The sequence below is a fragment of the Rhyacophila brunnea genome, unplaced genomic scaffold (genome assembly GCF_057557595.1).
Source record: "Rhyacophila brunnea isolate RB1 unplaced genomic scaffold, BYU_Rbru_1.0 scaffold_5, whole genome shotgun sequence".
Taxonomy (NCBI): Eukaryota; Metazoa; Arthropoda; class Insecta; order Trichoptera; family Rhyacophilidae; genus Rhyacophila; species Rhyacophila brunnea.
In genome coordinates, this window is record NW_028233170.1 from 23,034,516 (window position 1) to 23,052,310 (window position 17,795).

The 17,795-nt window shown below is 34.0% G+C and overlaps 1 protein-coding gene across 1 annotated transcript in view; it reads left to right on the forward strand.

The window, feature by feature from the left end:
- Positions 1-4,355: 4,355 nt before the first annotated feature.
- Hydr2 (abhydrolase domain-containing protein 2) overlaps positions 4,356-17,795 on the forward strand; it is an 86,085-nt gene continuing 72,645 nt past the window's right edge. Inside the window, exon 1 of the mRNA XM_085955863.1 lies at positions 4,356-4,822. Coding sequence (XP_085811989.1) covers positions 4,668-4,822 — 155 coding nt within the window. The 5' untranslated portion in view covers positions 4,356-4,667. The remainder of the gene's footprint in view (positions 4,823-17,795) is intronic.

A 17,795-nucleotide genomic window follows, 5' to 3' on the forward strand; every position in this document is an offset into this window, starting at 1 on the left:
TCACAGTAGTTAAACTGAAGTCAAAAGGTGATTACGCTTCATTTAAGGTAGGGATCCCTACTAAGCTAAGTACGTTGGTTTTGAAGGCGGAAAATTGGCCCCGCCATTCATTTATTAAAGAATGGGTTGCCAGGATGGAAACACCACGGCTACCGAGTAGCTGACTTAATAATAACAATAAAAATAAGAATTGCCCTAAGCAATTATTATTCTACTACCAGAATGTTCGGGGCTTGAAAACAAAATCTGTCGATTTTTTGAGCAATGTTTTGGCTGATGACTATGACATCATAGGGTTAACTGAAACATGGCTCAATGATAGTGTTTTTAGTCGTGAATATTTTGGAAGTGAGTACTCAGTCTTTAGGAGGGATCGAGACTCCGGCGCAGGCCACAGGCAGGGTGGGGGTTGTCTTTTGGGGGTTAGAAGTATGGAAGGGTTACAGGCCGAACGTTTCCGTGCTTTGGAGACTCAAAATGAGGACCTTTGGGTGAAACTGACCTACGACGGAGACACTATTTACGTTTGCGTCATTTATTTTCCACCAGCAAGTGACTTGGAGGTGTATAAGTGTTTTATTGAGAGTATGCTATCTAATATCAACTTAATTGGAGATAGAAAGATTATTGTAATGGGAGATTTTAATCTAAACTCAGCACGTAGTGGTAAAAGAGTCAGCGATGACCTTGAATTTCTATCTTCTGTTTTTGGATTTTCTCAGCACAATGATGTCTCTAACTCTAGCAATGGACTTTTGGATAGGGTATTTAGCAATATCGACTTATCGCTTTCACGATGCATATCTCCTCTTGTACGCGAAGATGTGTATCATCCAACTTTAGTTTTTCTGCTCAGGTTTCGGTCGACTCGTCCGCTTCAGACTCCAATTCCCTCTTACAAAACCAACCAATTCGGCGGGTGGAGGTTTGAAGGCGGAAACTTCAAGCTACTTTACTCATTGATGAGTGAAGTGGACTGGAGTGAGTTGCTCGAAATTTGTGATGTGAATGAGGCGGTACAATGTTTTTACAATATTGTGTATAATATTTTTGATCAATGTTTTTCGAGGAAGTCGCCATGTCGTGGTGGAAGGCGATACCCGAGGTGGTTTTCTCGGGAGATTATTGGGGACATTAAGGTCAAGCATAAATATCATACAGTATGGAAGGCTGGGCATGATCAGACTGACTATATCATGTTTAGCATCTATCGTTCGAAAGTGAGACAAGCTGTTCGACGGGCCTATCGAACATATATGGAAACGGTAGGAGATTCCATTCGCGAAAATCCTAAATTGTTTTGGAATTACGTAAAATCGTTAAGAAGAGATGGTGGGTTTACTGATAGGATGAGTTGGAAAGGCGAAGAGGTGACCGGACATGGAGTGGCAGAAGCATTTGCTGGTCATTTCAAGTCTGTCCTACGCAAGTAGTATTCCAAATCTGGATGTTGCCTCAACGTCAGGAAAACCGTCATGTGGTGCCCAATCCGTCGATATTTTTTCAATTAATGAGGGCTATGTACTTCAGTTTATTAAAAAACTGAAGAATACTCGCTCTTTGGGACCTGATTATGTTCCTACATTTTTTTTAAAGGGTTGTATTGACTTCGTTAAAGGCCCGCTTTCATATATATTTAATCTCGCAATGGAGACAGCTATCTTCCCGGAAACGTGGAAGATGTCGAAGGTTACTCCAATCCATAAGAGTGGTACAGAGTCATCAGTGGAGAATTACAGGCCGGTAGCTGTTCTCTCTGCACCAGCAAAAGTTCTTGAGATGATTATGCACAACATGATTTATCCAAAAATTGAGTCATTCATAATAAATGAACAGCATGGATTTAGAGCAGGCCGATCAACGGAAACTAACCTGATGGTATTTACCGATTATGTGTCATCGGCTCTGGATAGAGGCCACCAGGTTGACTGTTCTTACAATGACTTCTCGAAAGCATTTGACAAGGTCGATCATGACATCCTGATGGAAAAACTCCAACTTATTGGATTGTCGGATCGATTTTTGAAACTATTCGGGAGTTATTTTAGGAACCGTCAACAATACGTATCGTACGGCCTTTATCAGTCACAGACCTTTTACACATTTTCTGGTGTCCCCCAGGGCTCAAACTTAGGGCCGTTGCTGTTCACGATTTTTATAAATGACATAGCATTGGTAATAAAAAATGCTATGTTTTTGTTGTTCGCTGATGACTTGAAACTCTTTTTGGAAGTTGTCACCTTGGACGATTGTCGTCAGCTCCAACTTGATATAGATAATGTATTAAATTGGGGCAGGCGTAACAAACTAGAATTCAATATTGATAAATGCAATCTTTTATCGTTTACCAGAGCCTCAAAAGTGTTGTTTTTCCAATACTCGATGCATGGCAGAGTTCTGTCACGAATATCATCTGTAAGGGATCTTGGCATTACGTTTGAGAGTAAACTGACATTTATTAGCCATATAGTTACCATTTGTAACAAAGCGCTTAAAATGTTGGGCTTCGTCATGCGTACTTCCCGGGTCTTTTCAGATGTTACGGTATTAAAACTTTTATTTAATTCTTTAGTTCGAAGCAGACTTGAGAGTGGGTCTATTGTTTGGGCACCGCACCAGTTGAAGTATGGCCTTATGGTGGAGAGGGTACAGAAGAAATTCTTGAGACTCCTTTACTTGAGGTTGTATGGATACTATCCGTGGCTTTATCCAACTGACTTTCTCTTAGGCATGCTTACATACTGCAGTCTGCAATTTAGAAGAAATCTTTATTTAGCTACGTATTTTTTTCGACTTATACAAGGTATAAATGAGAACTCTGCCATTCTGGGCAGTGTTGACCTGTGTGTCCCTGATAACTATCTTAGAAATAGAGACCACCAGTTGTTTATTCTCCCAAGGTGCAGAACCAACCTGCCACTGGTAATGCCAATTGGGAGAGTGATAACTATGTTCAACGAAATTGCTTCGGGTGTTGATATATTCCACCTACGTGAGAATGAGTTTAGGTGGATGTTGTTTTATAAAATCTTAAAATAGGGTCTGCTTAGCTCATCCGGTGTACTTCCTTGTACCTATCTAATTCATCTACTGATATATCTCTTTTTTTATGTAATACTGTTATATTTATATATCTTTGTTTCTAAATGTCATGTTGTGAACGTCTTAAACTTATAATTTGTAATGTCCACAATATGTTAAAAAATAAATGAATTGAATTGAAATTGAATTGAATTGAAATTGAATTGAATTAATCCCAGAGGATGTGATTGGCGTCTTGCAATTCGCCATTCAAGATTCTGGTCTTCTCTATCTTTCTTTACGTTGTTGAGACTTGGATCATTAAAGACAAAGATTTACATTAGATTAAGCTTGGGGTGCTGTGTTGGAGACACATTAACACATAAGGATCCCATGGAGGGTAAAGAGGACAACTACTCCGTTCTGAAAGAAAAAAACTGTGAAAGAAGGGTATTTTCTAAAATAGTTTGTCCCCAAAGTTTTCTGCAGTTCTATCAAGGTCGACTATAGTCAGACAGTCGTACTGAATTGCGAGTTACGATGGTAGTGCTAGTTATTGATTATTTTCGAATGAAATGCGATAACCTGTTCCCAGTAAATGGATATTTAAATTGAATTGTACGCTCAAATAAATTAATGTATTGTCATTTTACAACAACAGAAATATAGAGCCCTCAAACCAACCGCCCCGGACCACACACGGTATTAATCGAGCGTATCACGAGTTTCTACGATTGATGTGTAGCATCAGTAGTTATTTACGCTAGGGAATGTCTTAGAAGTAGATAATCAAAACTGAGGTCGCCACGCACTCAAGTGTGCTTTGACTGAGTTTACGGAGAACTTATTATAAAAAGTGCCCATGGGCATGCCCAAGAGCATGGCCCTAATACGTTAAGCAGATGGCTAACATCCATTTCTCAAAAACAAAATTCTTGTACGAAACCCATTCGTGAAGCGACCAAGATCCACATAGCCAATGATTAAAAAAAACATAGTGGTACAAGTGTGTGTAGGCAACGTAATAATAATTTACGTTTTATTTTTATATTATTGATACAATCCGTGTGGCACCTACTGTATAAAATAATAAATTTATTGAATACATAATAAAAGTATTTCGTAGATATCTTTTTTAAAAAAATATTTCAGAGATGTCGCTGCACTTATGGAATCTAAATTGAAACAACGCTTACAGATAACTGTCATCAGATAAAATGAAATAAATACTTCCATCTGTGATTCTTTCTATAAACTATTTTTCGAAAATATCTTGCTAAACATGACAGTTCGGATTGAAAACAAAATCGTCGTCGAAAAATATTGTCTATGGTTTCGGTTATGTGACGTTTCAGCGAGCGAGCATGTGGGATCGTCAGTCGTCGGATTTGAGAAATGGTTATATAGATCTATGTTACATAGTTTCAGTTTGTTTGTGTCCGAAAGCGGTAATCGGGAGATGTGCGTTGACATCAAAACTCTTTCGTACGTCCATCGTTTACGATTTTTCGGCTGCCTTCATTTATGGGATTAATAAATTCTAATAAAATTGTGATGTTATCGAATACCGAGGCGGGCGTTTCTTTCTCGGTAGATTTTGTTATCTAATGTGAAGTTCTGCGAGCTTTCGTTTTTCTTTCGCCGTCATGTCTACAGTTTTATTAGCTGTCGTTGCAGTGATCTTGTGTATACTTTTTCGAATTCTAAATGTCAACACTCAGCCGCAAATTCCTGTTCTGTGGTGCAAAGATGGGGGATTTTTGGATACCATCCTGAATATCGCCCCAGTCCTGAGAGAACCGTATGTATACAAAACGAACTGTCAAAACATCATTTTATAAAATAGTTTATTTACCATATTATTTAAAGCTTATTGGAAATATATTATTTGTGATTGTTATGATGAATTACTCTTGGGAATCATCTGTTACGTCAACTGACAATTAATTATTATTTCCCACTAATATTTTTTTCATTCATGTTGGATCATCATTTAGATTTTCAATGATCTGATGATGATGTCATTTTGATTTTAGCAATCCTTTATTACTAGTTATTGGATAATAGATTCATAGAATCTATTAAGTATACGAATACTAAATTACATATGACTATTTTATAAATTTAATGCTCTCATCTAAGTACTTAAATGAAATGTTCGATTGTAGAAAATCTTAGTAATTATTGTGGCCTATATTTTGTACAGAAAGGAAAACCCAATCATAGTTAAACGTAATACCTACCTATTATGACGTTATTAATAAGACCATGTGTAGGTACCTATGTAATTTCTTGTTTACATTTGTAGGTATGTGTCGTAATAATTTAGTATATGTACCTAGGTAAGTCGTTAACTAGTTATTTAAAATTTGCTTTCTCATGTCTAATTTTTAAACAGATACCTACTTCATTACTAAACATAAATCTCGATTTTTCCATACCCACCCTGCCCGAAATTTAATATAGAGCAAAAAGGGCAGTGCACCCAAATTGGTAGGTCCCCGGCGCCTGACAAACAAATAAAATTTCGATTTTTTTCCAGATTAGGTACCACTAATTAAAAACACGTTCATGTTTACTCCCTCTAAACACGTTGGTCCAGCCAGACCCAGAACATCATTATATCTGTATGTAAACAAAGTTTTCCATCCCCGTCGTTATACAACAAAACATGCACTTGCACAATTGTATCAAAACATGTTAAATGTTCTGGAATGGACGTAAATGTCCCGAAACAATTTTGTTGGGCGCAACTTTCGATTAGTATGTAAACAATGGTTATCTAATCATTCTAATAGACGTAGGTATCTTGGTATGAACTAGCCATCATATACGGACAATAATTGCGTGGGTTGGTGGGAATGCATAAATTTATTAAATTTTGATCAGAGGTGCTTAATGTTTGCGACTGTGAAAGGTTGTTTGTTATCGTAATAGATTTTTGGGTTGTCACCGTTGTTTTTCTATCTTCTTTCCTCGACGTTTCGGGCGTATTGCAGAGAACATTCTCAAGCTCTCAGCTCAACAGATCCCCTTTCGATACACGTACAGCAGCGTTCACATTCATACACCTTTTAGTACACACACTTCAATATATTATCTCTTAAGTGATTTATCAAACAAAAATCTAGAAGAATATTACATATTTAAAAAATATAATAGGTATTTTCCATTAGGCATGTGTTTGGGCACCCGCGTCCTGATATCTGCTACCCCCCAGGCTCCCTGTAAAGAATAAAAATATACTTAGTTCCGTAGTAATATATCTGTATGTGTTACTTATTAGTCCTCACGAAGTAGGTCCCATAATAATATAAATATGCGAGTACATTGTACAAAGCCAATCGACAGTTTTATAATGCTGGTTACGAACATTTTTATGTGAACCCTTCAAATATTCTTATACAATTATTCATGTTTGTATTTTTTATGTAAAACACCGCGGATGGAAATATTGTTCACTAGACTACTTATAGGTGTTTTTGGACTGGACTTGTGACGATGGTGACAAACGTGTACATATACAATTATTGAACGTCGAAACTAGCGTCAATATAATTACTATTGTTTATGTGAATTAACATAATAATATGTGAATCTTACGGAGTTAATGACAGTTAGATTAGGTTGGGACGTAGTGTGTATATACATTATACATACCAGTGGCGAAGGGTGACTTTTGGAAAGAGGTAGGCTGTGGAGATCAAAGAAAAATAGTACAATTATCAGGTATACTCACGGGAAATAAGACGACAATACGATATTACTACTGATGAATAGGTAGGTACACACTAATGACAACGTCACACTAAATCGATGAAATTCCAATAGCTCACTGACGATATAGAATTGAGCAATGAATATAAATTATGTATTTGTAAAAATATATCATCAGTAAATATAGCGGTATCAACAGCCCAATATGACAAACAACTGAACAAAAAAATAATATACTTATATGTTAGTCTATGACTGAATTAAATAATAAATAATAATCACGAGATAAAATTATTAATTATTTTAAAAAGTATTCTATCTTTATATGGCGTGATTGAACAAATATAGACATTATTTTTTATAATTTTCGCATTATTAATAATTATTATTTGAATAAAGCGCCAAAGCGACAGTCCTCAACACTAAATATATAAGCTTTGCCTTTTCAGCTTAGACATTCGTATGAATAAAACCAGACAACCCCAATGCCCTTGAGGCGCAGTTCATACAATAAGCTCGGCGAATTCATCTCGCGTGAATCGATATTTCAATATTCTTCGCTAGAGGCTATGTTTTGTCACTTATTATTTATTTATTCTACATTATCCTGACGATAAATGGGTCTCATTTATATATTTTTTAATATTAATTATTATACTGGCGATATATTCAATTTGTTCCCGCACATATTTTTATTTAAAGTATTTGAATACTTTCTATCTTTTTCTCTTAGAAGGTAGGCTTCAAATAATCGCCTATTATGGAGCCTTCGCCACTGATACATACACCATAATAATGGTGATAAAAAGCATGCAGTCTCATTTTTCTTTTTCTGATTTTGGTTAAAAAAAAATATTCAAACTATCCAAAATTTTGTAATTGAAGTTTTACTCGGGCTCTTGAACTGATCAATACCTAGGTAATTAAAATTTTAGAAAAAAAAACTTAAGTAGGTACCTACTAAAGTAACTAAAGCATCAATCGGTTATGGATTATTTGCGACAATGCGGGATATTGCAAATTGTTTGGTGTTAGAAATGTCCTTCCCCCATTTTAATGAACATTTTTGCTTAACATATTATACCCATGTGAAATCACATCTCGATTCATCAAAATCTTAAAATTTAAAAAGTTCGTCTCTATGATGCTGAGAAATATGAAGTAAACTATGTAAAGTGTGTAAACGTATAAAACCAATACCTACGTCCTACATCATCAGATCAGATACATATTATAATACTTCAGTTATTATTTTGTTCTGAAAGTAATACATAGTCGTTTTACTGTGACATAATGTTAGGAATAAATTACTTGTTATTTTGTTCTGTAGATAATAAGTTGTTTCAATGTGACATAATGTTTGGAATGAATATTGTATAGGTACATACATATAACTATTGCCGCCACAGGCGATCGCCCATTTCGATTCCCATGTTCATAGCAATATTATGATTACCAGACGATTTCTCCTCATGTGGTGGCTTGTCTACTTATGGTTATGTTATAATAGCACTCTTGGCAACTTGAGTTCCTGATCGAAATATAGCAATTGAATATCAGCATGAACTTTTTCAGCACCTGCTGTGTAACCAACCATTGAACCATGTAACGTCATGGTGAAAATCGTTACAAATTGAAATATATTATACATATTATAGTCACATACCCACTACGAAAAGATATATCATTGTTAGGGGGGGGGGGGGGGGGGGGGGGGGGGGGGGCGAATTTCATAATTATTTGAAAGCACATCAGTAGTTTGTTGCCGAGTATGTATCTACTCTAGATACTAGCGAATAAGAGTGCACACTTCGACAGTCTACCATAAAGGTTGATTTTTCTTAAAACCAACTTGATGCCTATTCAAAAATGCTAGATCTGGCGCTTAGTTGGCAATGCTGATTCCAAGCATTCGGCACCAATTAATTTAAGACCTTCATCACAATCAAATCAAATCAATCAAAAAAAAAATCAAATATTCATAAATGTAATTAGAATGGTTTGGTTACTTTGCGAAGGCTGCATGATAAATATAATAAGTAGACTTACGTCAAAATATGCATCATTGTTTTTCTAATTACATAATAATAATATATACGAGGGCGTTTTTCAATATATGCATATAAAATATTTGACTTTCCATCTTGCGTAGTAATGAATAGTATGTGAACGCATGAACTGTATAACGATGTCACTATTATGATGCATGAAGGTAATTAGAAGACTTGTGTTTATTATTAATTAATCTTGTCAGTCGGATAACGGTATTACGTAAAATTGACCTCGAAAATGGGGCCCGCTTCGCTTATAGTATAGCCACATTGTTATTTTTATACACTTTGAAGTGAGACCTTATACCGCCAGCGCATCTATTCTATACGCAAGGCTGCTATCGAGGGTAGTTTATCATATTTATGTATTGATGTACATATATTACAATTGCTACAATAAGTTAGCCGTCTAAACTGTCCATCGGTCTATCTTGCTATAAAAGTTAACACAGCCAGAGAGGTGCTGTTGAAACATAGCACTTTTTGAGAATTCAGACGGTTAACTTATTTTAACAATTAACTAGGTACCTCGATATATAAATATGATAAACTACCCTCGATAGCAGCCTTGTGTATAGAATATATGCACTGATATTGTTGTTTGATTTAATAAAACGCAATTTTTACTTATTCCACTTTAATAAATAAATTAAGACCGGTTTCGTCTTTTTCAACTGCGCTGGTCTAAAGGTATTGCGTTGCATGAATTACAAAACGATGAAAATAAACTAGACCTACTAGGACCTAGGTATACCTACTTGTTGCCCTTAAATTCAGGAATATTATTGATTTAGAAGTGTGCTCGGGACTCGAGAGGGATTGATTGAATGATGAATGAAATTTTGAATTTTGGAAGATTAAGCGTAGATTGAAGGGCAAAAATGTTAGTTTTATTAACCTCATTGATTTGACGGAATGTGAGAGCCTCAGGAAGTATGCAATGGATGGCGTGATCAAACCTCTTCGATATTTAATGCTATTCCAACTTGGAAATGAATGGGCGTTGCTTTTCCATACATTTTTAATACAGATAAACTGCGGTACACCGATTCAATTTGATCCAAAAAAACAAGTTCGTGTAATACATTCTATCGTCATTAATTCATTACTAACTTAGTTAGACGCTGTTAAAACAGTGTTGATTCCGAGGCCTAGCCCCCCGTAAATACGTAGAGAGCTGATATTGAATATTACCGCACACATTGTAAAATGATTTAGCTATGTACGCATTTTATTAGCTTACAGTCCTTTTTTATTAAGTCTCGTAGGTATATTGTTTTAAGTTTAAGTGAAATTTACCACGTGAACGGACGTAAATTTTCCGTAGTAGTAAAGATTATGTGTACCTACACGTCATCACCAATGCACGTTGTTTACAAATTCCCTTTGCTGAATACTGCCAACATCTCAATTTAAAAATACTGTCTTAAGAAAGCTCTTTGTTATCGAAAGGCTTCTTTTATTTTGAAGCGTGATTGATTACACTGATTACTGATTACTGATTACAGTGAGTGATTAGTGATTTATTAATTAGTATTGTTGGTTGAACCATTGATTTGATTATTTAAAGATATCTAAGCGGTATTCGACAAAATATTTAATATTAGTCAGTGATGTCGCCGGGGGGTAGGCAGGTAATGCGTTGCTTATGTGAATAAATGAAGAAACAAATACGAATATTCCAAGCTTTGAGAGCAGTTGCGGTTTTCCATGGAGCATACGAAACGATTGTTTAAAAGTGACGACATATTAGTTAGCATTAAAAATCCTGGTGCATAATTTATTGTGTTATTCCAATTTTAGTACTTATTGTAATAGCCAATGGCGGCTTAAACAGGAAAAAAATCACAAGGGTGTCTCCTAACCGCTCGGCGCCTCAGACCTCCACTTACCTAAAAAGACCGCTGATTTCATGTAAATGCTCTAATCCTCAGTAGATGATTTTCTATTATATTAAATATATAGGTATAGTTACTATGACGCACCAATGTCAAACGGCCTTTTGTCATCGTCATCTGTATTACTCGCGTTTATATACCTGTTAACGAAGAGCTCATGGCACTTCGTCGTGGGTCTGAGGGAAGAAAGAAAAAAAAATAACGCGTTTACAGCAGTAGATGATGACTTATAAAATAGGTCGGTACTTATGTTGTAGGTACTCATTAAATATGTTCAATTAATACATTATTTTCTCTGTAAAAAGTATACATTCGGAACATATTAGTAATTTATACTTCATGGCATCACATAATATTATTGCCGATTGCAGATTCGATTAGATTGGGAATGTAATTGGATTATATAAAAACGGGTCTGGCTTACCAGTAAATAAAGCTACCTCGTAACCAAAGTGTTATTTTATTAACAATGATATACCTATTTAATTGAACGCGAGAATAGTTCGTGCAATAGAAAACGGGAAGTCTTACGTTGGTATCTCTAGTACGGCGATGTCGAACCTTTTTATTGCCACGTGCTAAAAAATAAAAGTAATGGATGGCGTACTAACGCATGGCATAGGCAGGGATGGGCATACATGAGGTCAACGAGAGCCACATTCTGGATTTTCATAATTATATATAAAGAGCCACACCATAGTCACATTTAGAAAGGAAAACTCGCAGTGTAATGGGGAAAGAAAATACCTGTATTTTTATCAAGAGATATTGGGAGCCGCACTTAACTCGACCAAGAGCCGCCTTTGCCCACACCTGGCATAGAGTATACGCTTTATACATATTATATTATAACTTTGCACTTTTTACTACACTGATACGCCTCTTTGCCTGATTACCTCGCATAAAATCATTGTATTCATATAATTCTGTAGTACTTACCTAATAAATAAATAGATAATAAGAATATACTTCTGTAAAAAAAGATATTTTTGGAATATATTACATCATTATCATCCTAGAGCCGGAATGCAAAGTTATGAAGTGGCAACTCTCCTTATGTTACTTTTTATTTAGATTTTCTTACCAAAAAATGTTTTTTTGTCGTGTTTTCTTCATACGTTTAGCCTTTCTTGAAAATATTGTCTTTCGTCCTGTTCTTACTCGTCAAAAACTCCCACTTTTGCCATGTGTTACGTATCGTTCCGAGCTATTTGGCTGTTTAATAAAAATACGATCGGTGCTCTAAAAATAAAAGGACAACTTAAATAATTATTATACACACACAATTTCTACAAAACGTGTTCTACGTACATTGCATAATTATTGCAGATTGCGTTCGCGCTTTTCATAATACTATGTGTCCAATTTAATATTGAGATGTAGTATGTAGTCAATGAGTAGTAAGTGGGGCTGCGAAACTTGATTTTCAAATAATGTTGGGTTTTAAAGATATAACTATAATCCTAGTATCGCAGGTATTCTTATCGAAATAACTAGAAAACATCACTAGTTTATGACTAGATGGGATAGATAGATGAACTTCGAAAAAATCTCTCGACGAAATGTTATAGAATATAGGTTTTGGAGGAGCTTAATGAATGTTGTCGATATCCATTAACATGTTATTTCGAAAAACGTGACCAATTTCGCTCGCTTAGTTATGGGTTCGACAAATTTAGCATTTTTAACCCACCGAACGTCATAACTAACGCAGCTTCCACACTTTCGCTGAGACTACCCGAGCTAGCCCGAGATTGCACCCCTCGTGTACCAAATAGTATCAGAAAAGTCTCACAGAGTGATACGGCGAGGATACGGCATAAAATGTTGCAATCTAAATTTTGTGGAAGCCTTATAAGAGAAGGCAATCAATATAGACAAGACTTTTTTTAACCAAAATATATAAATCTGCAATAATCAGATCCCGCATTAGTGAAAATTAGCACTAATTGCTAAGTCATAAAGTTCTCATAATTGAATGTAACTTATGGCACTGATGTTACTAATATGCAACGGAAGTTTCCATTACCTTGATGCTCATTTTTATGACTAATCGTGTTTAAAGTAATATATCATTTAATGTGAATATTATGTTCCAGGTTTTATTATAATGTATACTGATAAGATTAATATTTTGTTTTTTTACAAAGTAAATATCGGTGTATTTCTGCTTTCACGTGTATTTTAAAATGGTGTATTTTATTATACTCATTGAATCATCTACAATAATAATTATTGACACTCGATTTGTAAAATCTAATCTTATAGGTACTTACGTATGTAATTTACATTTTTCTCTGCAATACATATTATTATGATTAATTTATTTAATTTACTTGAATAGTGTTAGTACCTAATAGTCAGTATCCACGTGCATATTCGCGTATCGTATAACCGTTACGATACAATGGTTCCATGAATAAACAGAACGTTAACAAAACAGAACAGTGATAAACAGAACTATGAAAATTCAGAACAGAAGAAAAGTATAACATTTAATATTGAAATTGTCGTATCTCTATAATATGTTGTATATATCTATTTTAAAGATAGGTTTTCAATACGCCGGAAAAATCAAAATATATGTATAGTTTGTGCATTCCCAATCGTTGGAAAACCTCAATTAAATATGACTCAATTCGGTGTTGGCAGCAAGCTATGTATAGGTATCTTGTCTTAATCAATCTAATATGAGTAAAGTGCTAGGGTGACTACAATGAAATAATGAGTTTAATAATTCAGTGAACATAGGAAACGAAAATGCAGCATTTGAATATGTACCTTTTGTAATCCATTACGAGTAACATCATAATATTTTTTTTTGCTGAATTGTCATAGTTCTGTGTTCTGTCTATAGCTGTTCTATTTCTTCTAGTTCTAGTTATTTTCTTTTAATACCGATATCGACACTTTATTTCGGTACAATACCGATACCAGTTATCGATCATGTTTATTTCGATATAATAGCCCTAGTTATACGTACGTCATTCCCAAAGAGGTTGGGTCATTCCGCTATGACTGACATTCGTATCATGATATATTATCAGAATGCTTATTATAGCGGTTGTACACGTGCATGGATTTACTTGCACCAATGTGTGTATTTTAAACTATGGCGATAATAACTGTTTACACGAAAAAGTATTTTGTCAATTTCATTCTTTAAGAGTAAGCGAGACGCGAAGTTGTCATTTTATGGTAGGTAGATACTATTTGACAGGTCGTGAAAATCTGTTAACCTCAAAATTAATCTGCGTGGTGTAGTTCGTTTGCGCAGGTGCAAATATTGTACGGTCCAACGGACAATTATTATTGTCGCGTGAAAATTCAGAAGTTTCTTAACATGTTTGATGCATGCATGCAATCTTGTAATTTACACGATAATACCTGTTAAAACGTACACTTTTTTTGTTATGGCCGCGATAAATATGTACTGTCAGCAGTAAATCCATGCACGTGTAAACGGCGTATTATGATGGTACATGGATATGAAATGAGAATTATTGACATTAACATTTTTACAGGGACGGATTAGGATGGCTGTTCCTGATGGCTTTTCGTCTTGTACCCACCCGTTTTTGTTTGTTTCAAAAACCACCTAAATGTTATTATTATTGTGAACATATTGAAAGTATATTATTTATACCGTCCACATTTTAAATATGTATAAATTATTATATTATCAACGTTTAAAAGTGAGTAGGTATTATTTTCGAGTAATTCAAATTTGAAATGCAGCCGTGGATTTCTGCAGATGTTGGTTTTTCTGCGCTCCGGCATCTGAGCCACTCTTTTCGAATGACGATGACTCATCATTTGTTCCGTTTCGGGTAGCAAGCACTCCTAGTCTTTCCAAGGACCATTCAGATTATATGGCGAACTTCCGATGGTTCGATGCATTTACATATTTTTTTTATACGATTACGTAATTTTTGTTCATCAGAGCCTCTTAATAACGATTTGATACATAGCTTCAATAATTTAAATTCTAAAGATTCCAATTTATTGATACAATTGTCTTATTTTATTAGTATATAATGAATCATTAAGTATTTTATTTTATCGAAGTGGGTTCATGTCTAGCACATATGCAATTATACGGAGTATTCTCACAATCTTTATATCCCATCTGCGAAATGTTTTATTTTAAGAATTTTATGGATTATTTTAAAGAAAATATTATACATTTAAACTCATACGTATGTACTTTATACAATAAAGTGATGTTTACCAAAGTGTAGTAGGTACCTAGTCAAAAATACGTGTAAAAGTCACGACTTTTTAATAAAATTCAAAAAGATACGGTCCATGTTGCAATTTTGAGAAAGAGTAATGAAGCGGTTAGTTTCAAAACCCCCCCTAAAATGGTTTTCGCACAATTTTTAGTCAAATATAATTAAGTATTAAGTGCGTATTTATTACTTTTTAACCTTTGTCCAAGCTATTGAGAATTCTGATATCTATAAAAATGACGATTAATTATTTATGTATTTTCATAAAATAGCATCGCATGAAGTTATGATAGAGTTAGGTGAAATTGGAAAATTAAAGGTGTTACCTGTTTTATATCAATTTTAATTGTACCTAGGTATTATAAAAGGTTATATTATGATTTTATAATAATTTATTACTATTTACAATCGTTATCCTCACACTTATATTTTTGATGTTTGATAATAATTAGTAAATAAGCTTATGTAAGTATTTAGATTTACAGTGACTGAACGTGACAGACTTTTCGCTTTGGTAAATCCACCTTGAAATGAAAATATTCGTCCCACTGACTTCAGCTGTGGCGCGATTCTGTCGTTTGCACGTTTTGAACATTGTTTGAAATAATGTTTTATTTTTATTTTATCCTGAATAGTAGACTCTTGCTGTCTGTCACTGCACGCGGCATGATTAATATATTATGATACGTACCTTCAGAATTAATTACTTACATAATCTGAGATTGTTTATTTTATTGAAACTAAATACCTACATAGCAACTGCAATATTCTTATATCACCGAAAAGAGTCCAAATGACCACCAAAAGAAATTTAGCGTAGAAACATAGTAATCTTTAGTTAAACTGTCAGTCGTGTTTAATAATAGTTTGCAGAGGGTATTTTTATGATAGTTTTGTGATTAGTCTGCGGTGGTTATTTCAATTAACTGGATGTAAGTTGTAGTTTAGTTATAAACAGTGCGGTATTTTGTCAGTATTAAAGTGTTGACCTTACCGAATGACCATTCGAAAAAATATAATTAACTAATAGTGTACCTATCAGAAACATTATTTTTGTAGAATATTGTAGTGAGATAGTGGAATAATTTGGGATATTCAACAAAATCTATCGACCGATTAAAATGGGTCTTTACTAATATTCGCCGTGATTCAATTTCTCTTTTCTAAGGTTAAATTATTAATTTTTTTATTCATAATTTTGGTAGGTTTATACTTTCCTGGATTTAAAAAAGTGTTTTGTTTTCCATTTGTTAGGTATTTTTTGTTTATTCAGTTACTTAAGTACATATTGTATATATATTAAAAATAACGTATTAGTTTGAGTTACCCCATCTCCACCCGTCATGTATGTATATGCAATTGTCTGGTAAATACAATTGCGAAAATATTTTCCGTTTTTCCGGATAATTAATTTAGTTTTTTTTTTTATTTAGGCAGTACCTATTTGAAGTTCCGCCACTCTACATCAGATCTTGTTTACACGGGTTTAGTACTAATCATTAGTACTCGCTACTTGCACTAATACCGACACGTGGAACCAGGCGAAATACTTATGCTTCTTATTGCCAAGTCGGTCTGAAATATTGTTCATTAGTCTTAGGTTTTTAATTAGTATTGTTGGTTAATAAGACGTACCTATATTATTATCGTTTAAGTGGATATTACTATACGTGTAATGTATACATAATATGTACGCAGACTTTTCATTTGGTATCACAGAAATATACTTAATGCCAATTATTATATTATCATGTTGCATTATGCACGTTATTGAATAAAAAAAAACATTGACCCACTAAGGATTTCAGACCAATAATTTTTTTTTACCGGTAATGACTAAAATCATGAAACGTCGTTTATCAATATATTATTATTTAGATTCGCTGTGAAATTTCAGTGAATAATGTTATTGGTAACTATGTATCTAAATTTCTGGAGGTAATTTTCAAAAGTGGTTAACACCAAAAAAATGTAGTGCTAGAATCGAGTGCCTCGTGAAACATCATGGTTTTCAGAACTCAAATCTTTTACAAAACCTACTAATATGGGATTAACTTTTAATAATAGACAAATCCAGCGGGTTTAAGGCGAATTCTTTGCCTCAATTTACGATCAAATGTGACTTCAACGCCATCTAAAGGCATCTACAGGCATCTACCATGAATTTCTAAAAATGTGTTACTAAAAACTTTCGTCGATCACAACCAGATGGCAATAAAATATAAAATAAAATATTGTGTGTCGCCACATATTAAAAATTATAAGCTTGATAAAAATGCATTTAAATTTATTATATATTTATTTACCTATGTAAAAATATTTACAATTAATATTTCCACATAAAATATTTACAATTCTAACATGTCGATTTGATTTAAAGTGTTTATGATTTTTACATTTTGTTTACCGTAGTTATTTTTACAGTGGCAATACAAGGGTATCCTGTCCAGTCAATGAACCAGATTTTTTTACGTTGTCAATACGAATTAATATAAATATTTTTCTACAGTAAAATTCATTTATAGTAGTAAATGAACATTTAAGTACAAATGTTTATAAGATTGAGTTTAATCTTGTACAATTGACAATTACATCGAATTTCTACTAGAGGTGGAATAAAAGAATGATATGAAATGAATAGCAAAACAAATGCCATTCGAATTATTATTAAACAAAATAAGGAATATACAGTTGTACTTGGTTATTACTAGGAAGGTTGGACCGGCTGAATTTGCTCGTTATAAGCGGTACTCGTTATATCAGAGAATAGGTATTTTTATTGTCGGCGAAAACAACAATTAGACACTTAACTAGTGTCATAAACGTAATCTGTCCCCGGCGGCATCCTGTCCGATCGGATTTTATTGCTTAGGGTC